This window comes from Callionymus lyra, chromosome 1 (assembly GCF_982586985.1).
Source record: "Callionymus lyra chromosome 1, fCalLyr1.hap1.1, whole genome shotgun sequence".
In the NCBI taxonomy this organism is placed as follows: Eukaryota; Metazoa; Chordata; class Actinopteri; order Syngnathiformes; family Callionymidae; genus Callionymus; species Callionymus lyra.
In genome coordinates, this window is record NC_141818.1 from 545,676 (window position 1) to 565,150 (window position 19,475).

The 19,475-nt window shown below is 37.7% G+C and overlaps 3 protein-coding genes across 10 annotated transcripts in view; 2 read left to right on the forward strand and 1 right to left on the reverse strand.

Annotated features, from left to right (window-relative positions):
- Window positions 1-4,525, forward strand: part of pik3r6 (phosphoinositide-3-kinase regulatory subunit 6) — a 16,026-nt gene extending 11,501 nt beyond the window's left edge. The window contains exons 12-19 of one of the 5 annotated variants that reach the window (XM_087786751.1): window positions 359-443; window positions 1,032-1,133; window positions 1,192-1,299; window positions 2,898-2,994; window positions 3,068-3,132; window positions 3,832-3,922; window positions 4,009-4,180; window positions 4,369-4,525. In XM_087786751.1, coding sequence (XP_087642877.1) covers window positions 359-443; window positions 1,032-1,133; window positions 1,192-1,299; window positions 2,898-2,994; window positions 3,068-3,132; window positions 3,832-3,922; window positions 4,009-4,180; window positions 4,369-4,525 — 877 coding nt within the window. The other 4 variants (XM_087786760.1, XM_087786724.1, XM_087786734.1 and 1 more) reach the window with 4 other exon arrangements.
- On the reverse strand, window positions 4,518-6,780 carry LOC148087312 (uncharacterized). Of its 2 annotated transcripts, none has more exons than XM_087786822.1 (2): window positions 5,649-6,780; window positions 4,518-5,600 (listed from the first exon to the last, which is right to left on the reverse strand). In XM_087786822.1, exons 1-2 carry the CDS (start codon window positions 6,012-6,014, stop codon window positions 4,518-4,520), a joined length of 1,449 nt encoding a protein of 482 aa, XP_087642948.1. In that variant the 5' UTR covers window positions 6,015-6,780. The 2 variants fall into 2 exon arrangements, with proteins under 2 accessions (XP_087642948.1, XP_087642958.1); XM_087786832.1 differs by having other exon boundaries at window positions 4,518-5,455; window positions 5,504-6,780.
- An 811-nt stretch (window positions 6,781-7,591) lies between these two features.
- LOC148087313 (phosphoribosyl pyrophosphate synthase-associated protein 1-like) overlaps window positions 7,592-19,475 on the forward strand; it is a 28,104-nt gene continuing 16,220 nt past the window's right edge. For all 3 annotated transcript variants that reach the window (XR_015710749.1, XR_015710748.1, XM_087786845.1), the window contains exons 1-7: window positions 7,592-7,712; window positions 7,776-7,936; window positions 12,288-12,340; window positions 12,949-13,015; window positions 14,520-14,692; window positions 17,489-17,604; window positions 17,663-17,718. Coding sequence is in view for 1 of the 3 variants with exons in the window: in XM_087786845.1 (XP_087642971.1) it covers window positions 7,791-7,936; window positions 12,288-12,340; window positions 12,949-13,015; window positions 14,520-14,692; window positions 17,489-17,604; window positions 17,663-17,718 (611 nt within the window). In the remaining 2 variants the exon portion in view is untranslated. The remainder of the gene's footprint in view (window positions 7,713-7,775; window positions 7,937-12,287; window positions 12,341-12,948; window positions 13,016-14,519; window positions 14,693-17,488; window positions 17,605-17,662; window positions 17,719-19,475) is intronic.

The following is a 19,475-nucleotide window of genomic DNA, read 5'->3' on the forward strand; positions in this document are numbered from 1 at the left end:
GATGAAGATGATGATGAAGATGATGAAGATGAAGATGATGAAAATGATGATGAAGATGATGACGATGAAGATGATGATGATGATGAAGTTGAAGAAGATGATGATAAAGATGAAGATGATGATGATGAAGATGATGAAGATGATGAAGATGATGAAGATGAAGTTGATGAAGATGATGATGATGATGATGAAGATGATGATGATGATGATGAAGATGATGAAGTTGATGAAGATGATGATGATGAAGATGATGAAGATGATGAAGTTGATGAAGATGATGAAGATGAAGATGATGAAGATGATGAAGATGATGAAGATGATGAAGATGTGACTAACAAGTTAATAAAATGTTCTCCAGGAAAAGAGAAGCTCGTCGTCGGTTCCTCACGATGAGGTTCAACCTTCAGTTCTACTACGTCCCTGTTTGCTCGACCTCTGACCCCGTAAGTTCATCTTCATCTTCATCACTTCTTCTCTGGTGACGTATCTTAGATGACTTAAGATCCTCTTTTGACCACTTAAGATCATCTTAGATCACTTAAGATCATCTGAGATCATCTGAGATCACTTAAGATCATCTTTTCTCACTTAAGATCATCTTTGCTCACTTAAGATCATCTTAGATCACTTAAGATCATCTGAGATCATCTGAGATCACTTAAGATCATCTTTTCTCACTTAAGATCATCTTAGATCACTTAAGATCATCTTAGATCACTTAAGATCATCTGAGATCATCTGAGATCATCTGAGATCATCTGAGATCACTTAAGATCATCTTAGATCACTTAAGATCATCTTAGATGGTTCACTTTATCAAAGTAAACGTACATAAAATATTGATCAGTTGAACTTTGACCTCCAGAACCTTGTTTTGCAGCCACTGACCACTGCCATATTGAAAACCTTTTATTTTCAAGCATCGTCTCGTGACATCAGGAGCAACAGCTGTTCGTCACCTGCGGCTCCTGATGTCACTTCCTGCCTCCAGACAGGAAGTGGTTTGTGTGATGACGTGACCTCTCTTGCAGAAGAAGACCTGCTCTCTGGGCTCCTACCTGGGCCAGGTGGACCCCTGGTTCAACTGCAACGTGCGAGGTCTGGGGTGTTCGCTGCCCAGACTCCTCAGGATGGTGAGCGACGCTCGCCACCTTCACCGGACGTCAATCACACGTTTGTCTGTCGTCATAGCAACAGTCGGCGCCGGGGAAACCATCGGAACCGTTCGTGTCGGACGCGCTGTCGTACTATCTTCGAGCGGGTCAGCAGCCGGTGCTGTTCACCGTCTACGCCGTCAAGGTCTGAGTTTCTACCTTAAGTTTGTGAAAGATTGAACCAAACAATCCATGTTTTCAAATACAATCATTTGTTTACTCATGAAGTTTCATATTTTATTGCTAATCATTTAAAATACATTTTCTAAATTCAGTATTTTTTAATCCATAGTATTTTTATTTCAATATAAATGTTATAATGGAGTCTCCAGACTAAACCAACAGAGCTCAGAGCTAATAGAAAAATAAATCAAAATAAGTTATAAAGAAATAAAATGATAACAAATACATTTGATTTATTTGGTCTTTTATCTTCAACATTCATATAAATAAAGTTTTATTTATGTTTCTAACATTCATATAAATAAAGTTTTATTTATGTTTCTAACATTCATATAAATAAAGTTTTATTTATGTTTCTAACATTCATATAAATAAAGTTTTATTTATGTTTCTAACATTCATATAAATAAAGTTTTATTTATGTTTCTAACATTCATATAAATAAAGTTTTATTTATGTTTCTAACATTCATATAAATAAAGTTTTATTTATGTTTCTAACATTCATATAAATAAAGTTTTATGAATGTTTCTAACATTCATATAAATAAAGTTTTATTTATGTTTCTAACATTCATATAAATAAAGTTTTATGAATGTTTCTAACATTCATATAAATAAAGTTTTATTTATGTTTTTAACATTCATATAAATAAAGTTTTATTTATGTTTCTAACATTCATATAAATAAAGTTTTATTTATGTTTCTAACATTCATATAAATAAAGTTTTATGAATGTTTCTAACATTCATATAAATAAAGTTTTATGAATGTTTCTAACATTCATATAAATAAAGTTTTATGAATGTTTCTAACATTCATATAAATAAAGTTTTATTTATGTTTTTAACATTCATATAAATAAAGTTTTATTTATGTTTCTAACATTCATATAAATAAAGTTTTATTTATGTTTCTAACGTTCATATAAATAAAGTTTTATAAATGTTTCTAACATTTATATAAATAAAGTTTTATTTATGTTTCTAACATTCATATAAATAAAGTTTTATTTATGTTTCTAACATTCATATAAATGAAGTTTTATTTATGTTTCTAACATTTATATAAATAAAGTTGTATTTATGTTTCTAACATTCATATAAATAAAGTTTTATTTATGTTTCTAACATTCATATAAATAAAGTTTTATTTATGTTTCTAACATTCATATAAATAAAGTTTTATGAATGTTTCTAACATTTATATAAATAAAGTTTTATGAATGTTTCTAACATTTATATAAATAAAGTTTTATAAATGTTTCTAACATTCATATAAATAAAGTTTTATGAATGTTTCTAACATTTATATAAATAAAGTTTTATAAATGTTTCTAACATTCATATAAATAAAGTTTTATGAATGTTTCTAACATTTATATAAATAAAGTTTTATGAATGTTTCTAACATTTATATAAATAAAGTTTTATAAATGTTTCTAACATTCATACAAATAAAGTTTTATTTTGTTCTAAACATCTTTTTTTATTCAATCGACACGAATAATAACAATAACTTGTGAAATTGTTTGACCTCCATCCTCGTGGTGACCTTCAGATCTTCCACTCGACCCTTGACCCTGAGGAGGACGTGTTCCTCACACACCTGCACATGGACTTCCCTGAAGTTCAACCCTCGACCAGGTCCATGAGAGGTGAGCGTGTGACGCCAGCACGTGACGCTGAAGAACACGTGAATAACACGTGAATAACACGCGTGTTCTCAAGCAGAGAAGCGGAGAGGAAATACCGCGGACCTGTCTGGAGTCGTGGTGTCGCTCAACTATAAAGAGGTTCTTCTACTTCATCTCTGGTTCTTCTGCTTCATCTCCGGTTCTTCTACTTCATCACCGGTTCTTCTACTTCATCTCTGGTCCTTCTGCTTCATCTCTGGTTCTTCTACTTCATCACCGGTTCTTCTACTTCATCTCCGGTTCTTCTACTCCATCTCTGGTCCTTCTGCTTCATCTCTGGTTCTTCTACTTCATCTCTGGTCCTTCTGCTTCATCTCTGGTTCTTCTACTTCATCACCGGTTCTTCTACTTCATCTCCGGTTCTTCTACTCCATCTCTGGTCCTTCTGCTTCATCTCTGGTCCTTCTGCTTCATCTCTGGTTCTTCTACTTCATCACCGGTTCTTCTACTTCATCTCCGGTTCTTCTACTCCATCTCTGGTCCTTCTGCTTCATCTCTGGTTCTTCTACTTCATCACCGGTTCTTCTACTTCATCTCTGGTTCTTCTGCTTCATCTCTGGTTCTTCTACTTCATCACCGGTTCTTCTACTCCATCTCTGGTCCTTCTGCTTCATCTCTGGTTCTTCTGCTTCATCTCTGGTTCTTCTGCTTCATCTCTGGTTCTTCTACTTCATCACCGGTTCTTCTACTTCATCCCTGGTTCTTCTTCTTCATCTCTGGTTCTTCTACTTCATCTCTGGTTCTTCTACTTCATCTCTGGTTCTTCTGGTCACGAGGGAGTAAACGTGTGTTGTGCAGGCGAGGCTGGGCGGCAGAGACGCCAGCAGAGGTGTGTCCGTGAGGACGGCGGGCCTTCAGATCCGGGCCGTTCCAGCCAACGAAGCTGAAGGTTCGAGACCCGGCGACGCACGTCCGTCCATCGTCCTCGTCATGATGTCACTTCCTCCTCGTCATGATGTCACTTCCTCCTCGCAGATCTCAACTGTTTGACGGTGACGCTGAACGAGACGTCGTCCACCAGGAACAAGAACATCTCGCCGGATTCCACCATTCGCACCAACGAGGTGAAGATCCGCTCGGCCGAGGGTCGGGCCTTCACCGTCACTCTGGACCAGGACTGTCGCAGAACCTACAAGCACGTGCACAGGTAGGACCTCCTGGACCAGACCCGTCGTAGAAGCTCCTGAGACGGTCCTGAACGATGTCAACGATTGAAGAATCATCTCAGTGACGGTGACCTGAGCAGCTCCCAGAATGCTTAGCTGCCCAGTCAACCAATCACAGTTCAGGATGAAACGTTGACACGTCACTTACTAGTTTGTGTTTGTTCTGCAGCATCCATGTGTTCCCGTGTGTCGACCCGGGCTTCAGCGTCCAGAAGACCCTCGAGACCAAGGTCAAGCTCGGAGATGAAAGGTCGGCCGGACTGAGCAAATACATGAACAAAGGACTTCCTCTTCCCATCAACACCTTCTCCGGCGTCATCAGCTGACCTCTGTTGACCTTTGTTGACCTCTGTTGACCTCTGTTGACCTCTGTTGATCTCTTTGTCCTCTGTTGACCTCTTTGTCCTCTGTTGATCTCTTTGTCCTCTGTTGACCTCTTTGTCCTCTGTTGATCTCTTTGTCCTCTGTTGACCTCAGTTGATCTCTTTGTCCTCTGTTGACCTCTGATGATCTCTTTGTCCTCTGTTGACCTCTGTTGATCTCTTTGTCCTCTGTTGACCTCTTTGTCCTCTGTTGACATCTTTGTCCTCTGTTGTCCTCTTTGTCCTCTGTTGATCTCTTTGTCCTCTGTTGACCTCTTTGTCCTCTGTTGATCTCTTTGTCCTCTGTTGACCTCTTTGTCCTCTGTTGACCTCTTTGTCCTCTGTTGATCTCTTTGTCCTCTGTTGACCTCTTTGTCCTCTGTTGATCTCTTTGTCCTCTGTTGACCTCTGTTGATCTCTTTGTCCTCTGTTGACCTCTTTGTCCTCTGTTGATCTCTTTGTCCTCTGTTGACCTCTGTTGATCTCTTTGTCCTTTGTTGACCTCTTTGTCCTCTGTTGATCTCTTTGTCCTCTGTTGACCTCTTTGTCCTCTGTTGATCTCTTTGTCCTCTGTTGACCTCTGTTGACCTCTTTGTCCTCTGTTGACATCTTTGTCCTCTGTTGTCCTCTGTTGACATCTTTGTCCTCTGTTGTCCTCTTTGTCCTCTGTTGATCTCTTTGTCCTCTGTTGACATCTTTGTCCTCTGTTGTCCTCTGTTGACATCTTTGTCCTCTGTTGTCCTCTTTGTCCTCTGTTGATCTCTTTGTCCTCTGTTGACATCTTTGTCCTCTGTTGTCCTCTGTTGACCTCTTTGTCCTCTGTTGACATCTTTGTCCTCTGTTGTCCTCTGTTGACATCTTTGTCCTCTGTTGTCCTCTTTGTCCTCTGTTGATCTCTTTGTCCTCTGTTGACATCTTTGTCCTCTGTTGTCCTCTGTTGACATCTTTGTCCTCTGTTGTCCTCTGTTGACCTCTTTGCCCTCTGTTGACCTCGTTGTCCTCTGTTGTCCTCTGTTGACCTCTGTTGTCCTCTGTTGGCCTCTTTGCCCTCTGTTGACCTCGTTGTCCTCTGTTGTCCTCTGTTGACCTCTGTTGTCCTCTGTTGACCTCTTTGCCCTCTGTTGACCTCGTTGTCCTCTGTTTTCCTCTGTTGACCTGTTTGTCCTCTGTTGACATCTTTGTCCTCTGTTGACCTCTTTGCCCTCTGTTGACCTCTTTGCCCTCTGTTGACCTCGTTGTCCTCTGTTGTCCTCTGTTGACCTGTTTGTCCTCTGTTGACATCTTTGTCCTCTGTTGACCTCTTTGCCCTCTGTTGACCTCGTTGTCCTCTGTTTTCCTCTGTTGACCTGTTTGTCCTCTGTTGACATCTTTGTCCTCTGTTGACCTCTTTGCCCTCTGTTGACCTCGTTGTCCTCTGTTTTCCTCTGTTGACCTGTTTGTCCTCTGTTGACATCTTTGTCCTCTGTTGTCCTCTTTATCCTCCGTTGACTTCTTTGTCCTCTGTTGTCCTCTGTTGTCCTCTGTTGTCCTCTGTTGTCCTCTTTGCCCTCTGCTGTCCTCTGCTGACCTCTGCTGACCTCTGACGTGACGCTACTGAGGAACTCACCTGGCGACTCACAGGTGTATCTTCGTCCAACACTAGGTGGTCACTCTGCTGCACTCGTTTATCTCTGTGACTCCAGAATCGAAACATGTTTGTCTCGTGAGTTTCGTCGAGTCTTGAAGATTCAAATGTTTTTCTTCATCAGTCGTTGCTTTGAAGCGTTTGAACGATTCAATCGTTTCTCATTTAAATGTTTCAAACGTTTTCAACCAAACGATTCAAAGAACGTTTGAAGATTTGACGTCGATGAAGTGTTTCAAGTATTTCCTCGTGAAGGACGAGATGTTTGAAGGAAAGAACTAAACCTTTCATTTACCGTCAGAGGATCTGGTTCGACTGGAACCATGTGACCTGAAGGTTACACAACAAACCACAACATTAAATTCCACAAAGTGTTTGATCTGATCGTAAACGTCTGCAGAAATCTTATCGTCACGGCAACAACGATCACCGACGTCTGGAACTATTTAAACCTTGTTATCAGAGAAACTGACATGAAACTAAAAGGTTTGTTTCTGAATAAATGTTTTTAAAAATCCTAGAATTCACGTTTTATTTTGAAAGTCTTGATTGTACTTCAGAAGCTGTGACGATGTTTGTAAATAAATATAGTTTTACCGTTTGTGCTCCACGTGTGTGTCTTTGAAACATGGGTTGTGTGTCTCGTGTGCTTGAGACCTCGGCTCCTGCACGTCATGTGTGTCAATCAAACGAGGACGTTTTTATAATATTGTTTTTCTGACACGGAATCATCGACAACAATAACATTTGAAGATTAAATAAGAATCTATTGTTATCGTTGAGTTTCTGTGGATCATTGAATTCATGCAGTAAAGATCGATGAAGATCAATAAGAGCAGGAAGTGAATCATTAAATGAATTCATAGATAAGATCAACGTTATTAACGCTGCAGAGAAAAGTATAAATAAACACGTAAAGGTCTGACGTGTTGCTGACGCCCCCTGCTGGTCAAACCGAGTATCGTGTAGAAAAAGTTCTACAAACATCGATGAAAAACACATGTTTGTAAAAGTGATGAAGAATTTGACAAGAAAACATGAATAATTAAATGTTTTATATTTAAAACAACTTTCTACGAGGATTCACTTTATATTTCGTTAAAAACACGTTGTTTCTGTTCAGTTTAATTATTGCTAATTATCTGATAAACTTAATAGATCATATTTGTTTATTATTCTCCTCTGAATGTTGTGTTTAGTTCTTTTACGATTTATCTTTTTATTTATCAACAAAATATTTCACTTCCTGCTTTGACTCATTTCCGCCTGCCAGGTCAGCCCAGCGTTTGAAAACCGACCGTGACGTCAGAACAAACGCGGTCATCGATAGGCTGACGTCGGAGCGGCCCCGCCCCCTTGATGTCTCTCGGCGGCCTGTGATTGGCTCTCGCTCGTCCCTCCAGCGCGGTGTCGTCGCCGCTCGTGCCTTAAGTTCGTTCACATGTTGAAGAGAGTTTGGTTCTAAAAGATTTTCTTCTTCAAACTCGAGGATTCAGAGCCGCGCGCGCAGAAGCGGGTCACGGATGAGTTCGTTACTTTTGTTTGTTCTGTTGTTGTTGTTGTTGTTGTTGTTGACACGTGTCTGTTCAGGTGAGAAGATCAAACATGCCGCTCAGGAGGCTCGGGGGTCATAGGTCACTCGCCTCGCTCTCGCCTCGCCTGACCTTCAGCATGACCTCCAGGTCAGGATACAGAGTCTTCTGCGCCAACTCCAGCAGCGCGTGCGTGGACCTGGCGCGGACCATCACCGAGTGAGTCTGTGGACCAGAACCAGGTCCAGGTGTTGTTCAGCGTCAGAGGAACATGGTTGACGTACTATCATATTACTATCAGTTATTATCATATTACTATCAGTTATTATCATATTACTATCAGTTATTATCATATTACTATCAGTTATTATCAAATTACTATCAGTTATTATCATATTACTGTCAGTGACTATCATATTACTATCAGTTATTATCATATTACTATCAGTTATTATCATATTACTATCAGTTATTATCAAATTACTATCAGTTATTATCATATTACTGTCAGTGACTATCATATTACTATCAGTTATTATCATATTACTATCAGTTATTATCATATTACTATCAGTTATTATCATATTACTATCAGTTATTATCAAATTACTATCAGTTATTATCATATTACTATCAGTTATTATCATATTACTGTCAGTTATTATCATATTACTATCAGTTATTATCATATTACTATCAGTTATTATCAAATTACTATCAGTTATTATCATATTACTGTCAGTGACTATCATATTACTATCAGTTATTATCATATTACTATCAGTTATTATCATATTACTATCAGTTACTATCATATTACTATCAGTTATTATCATATTACTATCAGTTATTATCATATTACTATCAGTTATTATCATATTACTGTCAGTGACTATCATATTACTATCAGTTACTATCATATTACTATCAGTTACTATCATATTACTATCAGTTATTATCCATTACTATCAATTACTATCCATTACTATCAATTATTATCAATTACTATACATTATTATTAATTACAATCAGTTATTATCATATTACTATCAGTTATTATCAAATTACTATCAGTTATTATCATATTACTGTCAGTGACTATCATATTACTATCAGTTACTATCATATTACTATCAGTTATTATCCATTACTATCAATTACTATCCATTACTATCAATTATTATCAATTACTATACATTATTATTAATTACAATCAGTTATTATCATATTACTATCAGTTATTATCCATTACTATCAATTACTATCCATTACTATCAATTATTATCAATTACTATACATTATTATTAATTACAATCAGTTACTATCATATTACTATCAGTTATTATCATATTACTGTCAGTGACTATCATATTACTATCAGTTACTATCATATTACTATCAGTTATTATCCATTACTATCAATTACTATCCATTACTATCAATTATTATCAATTACTATACATTATTATTAATTACAATCAGTTATTATCATATTACTATCAGTTATTATCATATTACTGTCAGTGACTATCATATTACTATCAGTTACTATCATATTACTATCAGTTATTATCCATTACTATCAATTACTATCCATTACTATCAATTATTATCAATTACAATCAGTTATTATCATATTACTATCAGTTATTATCATATTACTGTCAGTGACTATCATATTACTATTAGTTATTATAATATTACTATCATATTACTATCAGTTATTATCCATTATTATCAATTACTATCCATTACTATCAATTATTATCAATAACTATCAATTAATATATATTATTATCAATTACAATCAGTTATTATCATATTACTATCAATGACTATCAATTATTATCCATTACTATCAATAACTATTAATTACTATCAGTTATTATCAAATTACTATCAGTGACTATCATATTACTATTTGTTATTATAATATTACTATCATATTACTATCAGTTATTATCCATTACTATCAATTACTATCCATTACTATCAATTATTATCAATAACTATCAATTAATATACATTATTATCAATTACAATCAGTTATTATCATATTACTATCAATGAATATCAATTATTATCCATTACTATCAATAACTATCAATTACTATACATTATTATCAATTACTATCAGTTATTATCATATTACTATCAGTTATTATCAAATTACTATCAGTGACTATCATATTACTATTAGTTATTATAATATTACTATCATATTACTATCAGTTATTATCCATTACTATCAATTACTATCCATTATTATCAATTACAATCAGTTATTATCATATTACTATCAATGACTATCAATTATTATCCATTACTATCAATAACTATCAATTACTATACATTATTATCAATTACTATCAGTTATTATCATATTACTATCAATTATTATACATTATTATTAATTACTATACATTACTATCAGTTATTATCATATTACTATCAGTTATTATCAAATTACTATCAATTACTATTCATTATTATCAATTACTATCAGTTATTATCATATTACTATCAATTATTATACATTATTATTAATTACTATACATTACTATCAATTATTATCATATTACTATCAGTTATTATCAAATTACTGTCAATTACTATACATTATTATCAATAACTATCAGTTATTATCATATTACTATCAATTATTATACATTATTATTAATTACTATACATTACTATCAGTTATTATCATATTACTATCAGTTATTATCATATTACTATCAATTATTATACTTTATTATTAATTACTATACATTACTATCAGTTATTATCATATTACTATCAGTTATTATCAAATTACTATCAATTACTATTCATTACTATCAGTTGTTATCATATTACTATCAATGACTATCAATTATTATCCATTACTATCCATTATTATCAATGACTATCAATTATTATCAATTATTATCGATTACTATCAATAACTATCGATTACTATCAATTACTATCAAATACTGTCAAGTATTGTCAAGTACTATCAAGTTTTATCAAGTACTATCAATTACTATGAAGTATTATCAAATATTTTCAAGTATTATGAAGTATTACCAATTACTATCAAGTATTATGAAATATTATGAAGTATTGTGAAGTATTATCAATTCATATTCTCTTTGTTAGAATCTACAATAGTATTATCATCAATTTTCCAGTGGAGAGTGTTAATGAGTAATAATGAGTAATAATGAGTAACAATAAATAATAACTATTAATAATGAGTAATAATGGGTAATAATAAGTAATAATGAGTAATAGTAAGTAATAATAAGTAATAAGTAATAACTATTAATAATGAGTAATAATGAGTAATAATAAGTAATAGTAAGTAATAATAAGTAATAAGTAATAACTATTAATAATGAGTAATAATGAGTAATAATAAGTGATAATGAGTAATAGTAAGTAATAATAAGTAATAAGTAATAACTATTAATAATGAGTAATAATGAGTAATAATGAGTAATAATAAGTAATAATGAGTAATAGTAAGTAATAATAAGTAATAAGTAATAACTATTAATAATGAGTAATAATGAGTAATAATGAGTAATAATAAGTAATAATGAGTAATAGTAAGTAATAATAAGTAATAAGTAATAACTATTAATAATGAGTAATAATGAGTAATAAGTCATAAAAAGTCGTTGATCCAAACGTTCAAAGAACGTCTGAAGTTCAAACATCTAAACCAGGGTTCAAAGGTCAACTAGGTCCTCAAGAGCTGCAGCTGTTTGTTCCAACCGATCAAGGACACCTTTTGACCAATCAGGTCTGAGGAGTGAATCAGGTGATCAGTCTGGTGTCGCTTGTTTATCTCAAACCTGATTGGTTCAAATGTGTCTCTTGATCGTTTGGAACAAAAACCTCCAAGTTTAGATGTTTGGTCTCATGTCGAAGTTTTATCGAAGTCACATCATTGTGTTTGTGTTTGTGTTTGTGTTTGTGTTTGTGTTTGTGTTTGTGTTTGTGTTAGTGTTAGTGTTAGTGTTTGTGTTTGTGTTCATGTTAGTGTTTGTGTTTGTGTTTGTGTTTGTGTTTGTGTTCGTGTTTGTGTTTGTGTTTGTGTTTGTGTTCATGTTTGTGTTTGTGTTTGTGTTCATGTTCGTGTTTGTGTTTGTGTTTGTGTTTGTGTTCATGTTTGTGTTTGTGTTTGTGTTCATGTTTGTGTTTGTGTTTGTGTTTGTGTTTGTGTTTGTGTTTGTGTTCGTGTTTGTGTTTGTGTTTGTGTTCGTGTTCGTGTTTGTGTTTGTGTTTGTGTTCGTGTTTGTGTTCGTGTTCGTTTGTGTTTGTGTTTGTGTTCGTGTTTGTGTTTGTGTTCGTGTTTGTGTTCGTGTTCGTGTTCGTCCTAAACTACTGAACGCTTGCTTCTGACCTTTGACCTCTGCACTGGCCCAGAACAAACACAACCTTTCTGTCGATATTTGAATGAAAACTTGTCTCCAGGTTCATATAATCTTTGAACAACAACAATAATATTGATCGTCGATAAATCACACGATCAATAGAATCTTTGTGTCTCGTGACCTTCGTGACCTTTTCTTTTCAGGCGTCTGGGGGTCGAGCTCGGCAAGTCCGTTGTGTATCAGGAGGCGAACGCAGGTACGACCCTGAACCCTGTGACCCGCTGTTGACCTGTGACCCGCTGTTGACCTGTGACCCGCTGTTGACCTGTGACCCGCTGTTGACCTGTGACCCGCTGTTGACCTGTGACCCGCTGTTGACCTGTGACCTGCTGTTGACCTGTGACCTGCTGTTGACCTGTGACCCGCTGTTGACCTGTGACCTGCTGTTGACCCGCTGTTGACCTGTGACCCGCTGTTGACCTGTGACCTGCTGTTGACCTGTGACCTGCTGTTGACCTGTGACCCGCTGTTGACCTGTGACCCGCTGTTGACCTGTGACCTGCTGTTGACCTGTGACCTGCTGTTGACCTGTGACCCGCTGTTGACCTGTGACCTGCTGTTGACCCGCTGTTGACCTGTGACCCGCTGTTGACCTGTGACCTGCTGTTGACCTGTGACCTGCTGTTGACCTGTGACCCGCTGTTGACCTGTGACCCGCTGTTGACCTGTGACCTGCTGTTGACCTGTGACCTGCTGTTGACCTGTGACCCGCTGTTGACCTGTGACCTGCTGTTGACCCGCTGTTGACCTGTGACCCGCTGTTGACCTGTGACCTGCTGTTGACCTGTGACCTGCTGTTGACAGAGACCAAAGTTCAGGTGGAGGAGTCTGTTCGCGGTCAAGACGTCTTCATCATCCAAACCATCCCCAGGTGAGTCTTCGTCAGGTGTTTTGATTTTTGTCGTCAGAATAAACTTCATTATTTTTAAATAATTTCATAAAAAAAAATATAATGTTTTAAAAACCCTTCTTTCTTTAAATCACTATAAAATCAATCGCCTGGTTCGATAATGGAGTCACATGATCGTCTGTGAGTCTCATCATTGGCTGTTGGATCAGCAGCTCTGAGCTCCGTTGGTTTGGTCTGGAGACTCTTTTATAACATATTTAAATATATTATTTAAATATTGTTTAAATATATTATTTAAACAATATTTAAATATATTATTTAAATATTGTTTAAATATATTATTTAAACAATATTTAAATAATATATTTAAATAATATATTTAAATATTATTTAAATATATTATTTAAATATATTATAATATCAACGTCTAAAATAATGAGTATATTTAATAAATCTTCAATTATTTAAAAATTCGATGAAACAAAGATTCAACATTAAAGGTGTGAATAGATTTAAATATTGAAATAGTTTTAAGAACAAATGCTTCCGTCGAGCTTAACCTTTGACCTTTCTGTGTTCTCGTGGGTTTACTCCGGTTTCCTCCCACAGTCTAAACACATACAGAGGTTGATGGAGAACTTGTAGGTGTGAGTGTGTGTGTGAAAGGTTGTGTGTCTTTGTGTGTCCTGAGACAGACTGACCTCCTGTCCAGGGTGTCCCCTGCCTCTCGCCCTGTGATACTGGGACAGACTCCAGTCTCCTGTGACCCACACAAGGGATAAAGTGATGGAGAATGAATGAAAGATTGTGAAGATCAAAGAAGCTTCAACATGTGATCCATGTGATCATGTGATCCTGTGATCATGTGATCCTGTGATCATGTGACCATGTGATCATGTGACCATGTGATCACGTGATCATGTGACCATGTGACCATGTGATCATGTGATCATGTGATCATGTGACCATGTGATCATGTGATCATGTTACCATGTGATCATGTGATCATGTAATCATGTAATCATGTGAACATGTGATGACGTGATCATGTGAACATGTGATCATGTGACCATGTGATCATGTTAAAATGTGACCATGTGACCATGTGATCATGTGACCATGTGATCATGTGACCATGTGATCATGTTAAAATGTGACCATGTAATCATGTAATCATGTGACCATGTGACCATGTGATCATGTGATCATGTGATCATGTGACCATGTGACCATGTGACCATGTGATCATGTGACCATGTGATCATGTGACCATGTGATCATGTGATCATGTGATCATGTAATCATGTGAACATGTGATGACGTGATCATGTGAACATTTGATCATGTGATCATGTGATCATGTTAAAATGTGACCATGTGACCATGTGACCATGTGATCATGTGACCATGTGATCATGTGATCATGTGATCATGTGATCATGTTAAAATGTGACCATGTGACCATGTGACCATGTGATCATGTGACCATGTGATCAGGTGAAGGTGTGACCTCTGACCTCTGCAGGGACGTGAACACGGCCATCATGGAGCTCCTCATCATGACTTACGCTCTGAAGACGTCGAGCGCCAACAACATCATCGGCGTCCTGCCGTACTTCCCGTACAGCAAGCAGTGCAAGATGAGGAAGAGAGGATCCATCGTGTGCAAACTGCTCGCCTCCCTGCTGGCCAACGCTGGTATGACCTCCTTCCACCTCTGACCTTTGACCCTGAGACATCACAATCTAATGACTACGTTTTAACTGATGTTACACCTTCACTCATCTTGACTGTAACAACACACACACACATCAACACACACACACATCAACACACACACACACACACACACACATCAACACACACACACACACATCAACACACGTCAACACACACACACACACATCAACACACACACACACACATCAACACACACACACACGCACACACATCAACACACACACACACGCACACACATCAACACACGTCAACACATGTCAACACACGTCAACACACACGCACACACATCAACACACACACACACACATCAACACACACACACACGCACACACATCAACACACGTCAACACACGTCAACACACACGCACACACATCAACACACACACACACACACACATCAACACACACACACACACATCAACACACGTCAACACACACACATCAACACACACGCACACACATCAACACACACACACACACATCAACACACACACACACACATCAACACACACGCACACACATCAACACACACGCACACACATCAACACACACACACATCAACACACATCAACACACGTCAACACACACGCACACACATCAACACACGTCAACACACATCAACACACGTCAACACACACATCAACACACGTCAACACACACACACACACATCAACACACACGCACACACATCAACACACACACACATCAACACACATCAACACACGTCAACACACACGCACACACATCAACACACGTCAACACACATCAACACACGTCAACACACACATCAACACGCGTCAACACACACGCACACACATCAACACACATCAACACGCGTCAACACACGTCAACACACACGCACACACATCAACACACGTCAACACACGTCAACACACGTCAACACACGTCAACACACGTCAACACACGTCAACACACGTCAACACACGTCAACACACGTCAACACACGTCAACACACACATCAACACGTGTCAACACACATCAACACACGTCAACACACATCAACACACGTCAACACACACACATCAACACACACACACACACATCAACACACACACACACACATCAACACACACGCACACACATCAACACACACACATCAACACACACGCACACACATCAACACACACACACACATCAACACACACACACACACGCACACACATCAACACACACACACATCAACACACACGCACACACATCAACACACACACACATCAACACACACGCACACACATCAACACACACACACACACATCAACACACGTCAACACACACGCACACACATCAACACACACACACACACATCAACACACACGCACACACATCAACACACACACACACACATCAACACACACACACATACGCACACACATCAACACACACACATCAACACACACGCATACACATCAACACACACACACACATCAACACACGTCAACACACACGCACACACATCAACACACACACACACACATCAACACACACGCACACACATCAACACACACGCACACACGTCAACACACGTCAACACACATCAACACACGTCAACACACACACACATCAACACGCGTCAACACACGTCAACACACGTCAACACACACACACATCAACACACGTCAACACACGTCAACACACACGCACACACATCAACACACGTCAACACACATCAACACACGTCAACACACACACACATCAACACACGTCAACACACATCAACACACGTCAACACACATCAACACGCATCAACACACGTCAACACACATCAACACACGTCAACACACATCAACACACGTCAACACACACACACACAGGTCAACACACATCAACACTCACAGACACTCAATCACACACACACACACATCAACACACGTCAACACACATCAACACACCTCAACACACGTCAACACGCACATCAACACACACGCACACACATCAACACACGTCAACACACACGCACACACATCAACACACCTCAACACACATCAACACACGTCAACACACGTCAACACACGTCAACACACATCAACACACGTCAATACACATCAACACACGTCAACACACATCAACACACGTCAACACACACGCACACACGTCAACACACATCAACACCCACACTCACTCACACACACACACACATCAACACTCACACTCAAAGACACTCACTCACACACACACACACACACACAGACATCAACACACATCAACACACATCAACACACATCAACACTCACACTCACAGACACGCACTCACACACACACACACACATCAACACACATCAACACCCACACACACATCAACACACATCAACACCCACACTCACTCACTCACACACACACACACACACATCAACACACATCAACACCCACACACACATCAACACACATCAACACCCACACTCACTTACACACACACACACATCAACACACATCAACACCCACACTCACTTACACACACACACACATCAACACACATCAACACCCACACACACATCAACACACATCAACACCCACACTCACTTACACACACACACACATCAACACACATCAACACCCACACTCACTTACACACACACACACATCAACACACATCAACACCCACACTCACTCACACACACACATCAACACACATCAACACCCACACACACATCAACACACATCAACACTCTCACTCACACACACACACACACACACACACACAGTGGAGATGACCACCAGGTTCCTCATGTGCTCCAGGTCTGACCCACATCATCACCATGGACCTGCACCAGAAGGAGGTTCAAGGCTTCTTCAGTTTCCCAGTAGATAACCTGAGAGCGTCTCCGTTCCTGATCCAGTACATCCAGGAGCAGGTGAGGAAGGTCTTGTTGTTCCACGTCTTACGTCCTTCATGATGGTCTCTTGGTTCAGATCCCGGACTACAGGAACGCCGTCATCGTCGCCAAGTCTCCGTCGGCTGCAAAGAGGTGAATATTAACTGTTGGTCAATAAAGTGTTTTTTACTGTTTATTACTGTTTATTACCGTCTGTTACTGTTTGTGACTGTCTGTTACTTTGTTACTGTCTGTTACTTTGTTTCTGTCTGTTACTTTGTTACTGTCTGTTACTTTGTTTCTGTCTGTTACTTTGTTACTGTCTGTTACTGTTTGTGACTGTCTGTTACTTTGTTACTGTCTGTTACTTTGTTTCTGTCTGTTACTTTGTTACTGTCTGTTACTGTTTGTTACTGTCTGTTACTTTGTTTCTGTCTGTTACTTTGTTACTGTCTGTTACTGTTTGTGACTGTCTGTTACTTTGTTACTGTCTGTTACTGTTTGTGACTGTCTGTTACTTTGTTTCTGTCTGTTACTTTGTTACTGTCTGTTACTGTTTGTGACTGTCTGTTACTTTGTTACTGTCTGTTACTGTTTGTGACTGTCTGTTACTTTGTTTCTGTCTGTTACTGTTTGTGACTGTCTGTTACTTTGTTACTGTCTGTTACTGTTTGTGACTGTCTGTTACTTTGTTTCTGTCTGTTACTGTTTGTTACTGTCTGTTACTTTGTTTCTGTCTGTTACTTTGTTACTGTCTGTTACTGTTTGTGACTGTCTGTTACTTTGTTACTGTCTGTTACTGTTTGTGACTGTCTGTTACTTTGTTTCTGTCTGTTACTTTGTTACTGTCTGTTACTGTTTGTGACTGTCTGTTACTTTGTTACTGTCTGTTACTGTTTGTGACTGTCTGTTACTTTGTTTCTGTCTGTTACTGTTTGTGACTGTCTGTTACTTTGTTACTGTCTGTTACTGTTTGTGACTGTCTGTTACTTTGTTTCTGTCTGTTACTGTTTGTGACTGTCTGTTACTTTGTTTCTGTCTGTTACCGTTTGTTACTGTCTGTTACTTTGTTTCTGTCTGTTACTGTTTGTGACTGTCTGTTACTTTGTTTCTGTCTGTTACCGTTTGTTACTGTCTGTTACTTTGTTTCTGTCTGTTACTGTTTGTGACTGTCTGTTACTTTGTTTCTGTCTGTTACCGTTTGTTACTGTCTGTTACTTTGTTTCTGTCTGTTACTGTTTGTTACTGTCTGTTACTTTGTTTCTGTCTGTTACCGTTTGTGACTGTCTGTTACCGTTTGTTACTGTCTGTTACTTTGTTTCTGTCTGTTACTTTGTGACTGTCTGTTACTTTTTTACTGTCTGTTACTGTTTGTTACTGTTTGTTACTGTCTGTTACTTTGTTTCTGTCTGTTACCGTTTGTCACTGTCTGTTACTGTTTGTGACTGTCTGTTACTTTGTTTCTGTCTGTTACTGTTTGTGACTGTCTGTTACTTTGTTTCTGTCTGTTACTGTTTGTTACTGTCTGTTACTTTGTTTCTGTCTGTTACCGTTTGTTACTGTCTGTTACCGTTTGTTACTGTCTGTTACTTTGTTTCTGTCTGTTACTTTGTGACTGTCTGTTACTTTTTTACTGTCTGTTACTGTTTGTAACTGTTTGTTACTGTCTGTTACTTTGTTTCTGTCTGTTACTGTTTGTTTCTGTCTGTTACCGTTTGTTACTGTCTGTTACTGTTTGTGACTGTCTGTTACTTTGTTTCTGTCTGTTACTGTTTGTTTCTGTCTGTTACCGTTTGTTACTGTCTGTTACCGTTTGTTACTGTCTGTTACTGTTTGTTACTGTCTGTTACTGTTTGTTTCTATCTATTACTGTTTGTTACTGTCTGTTACCGTTTGTTACTGTCTGTTAC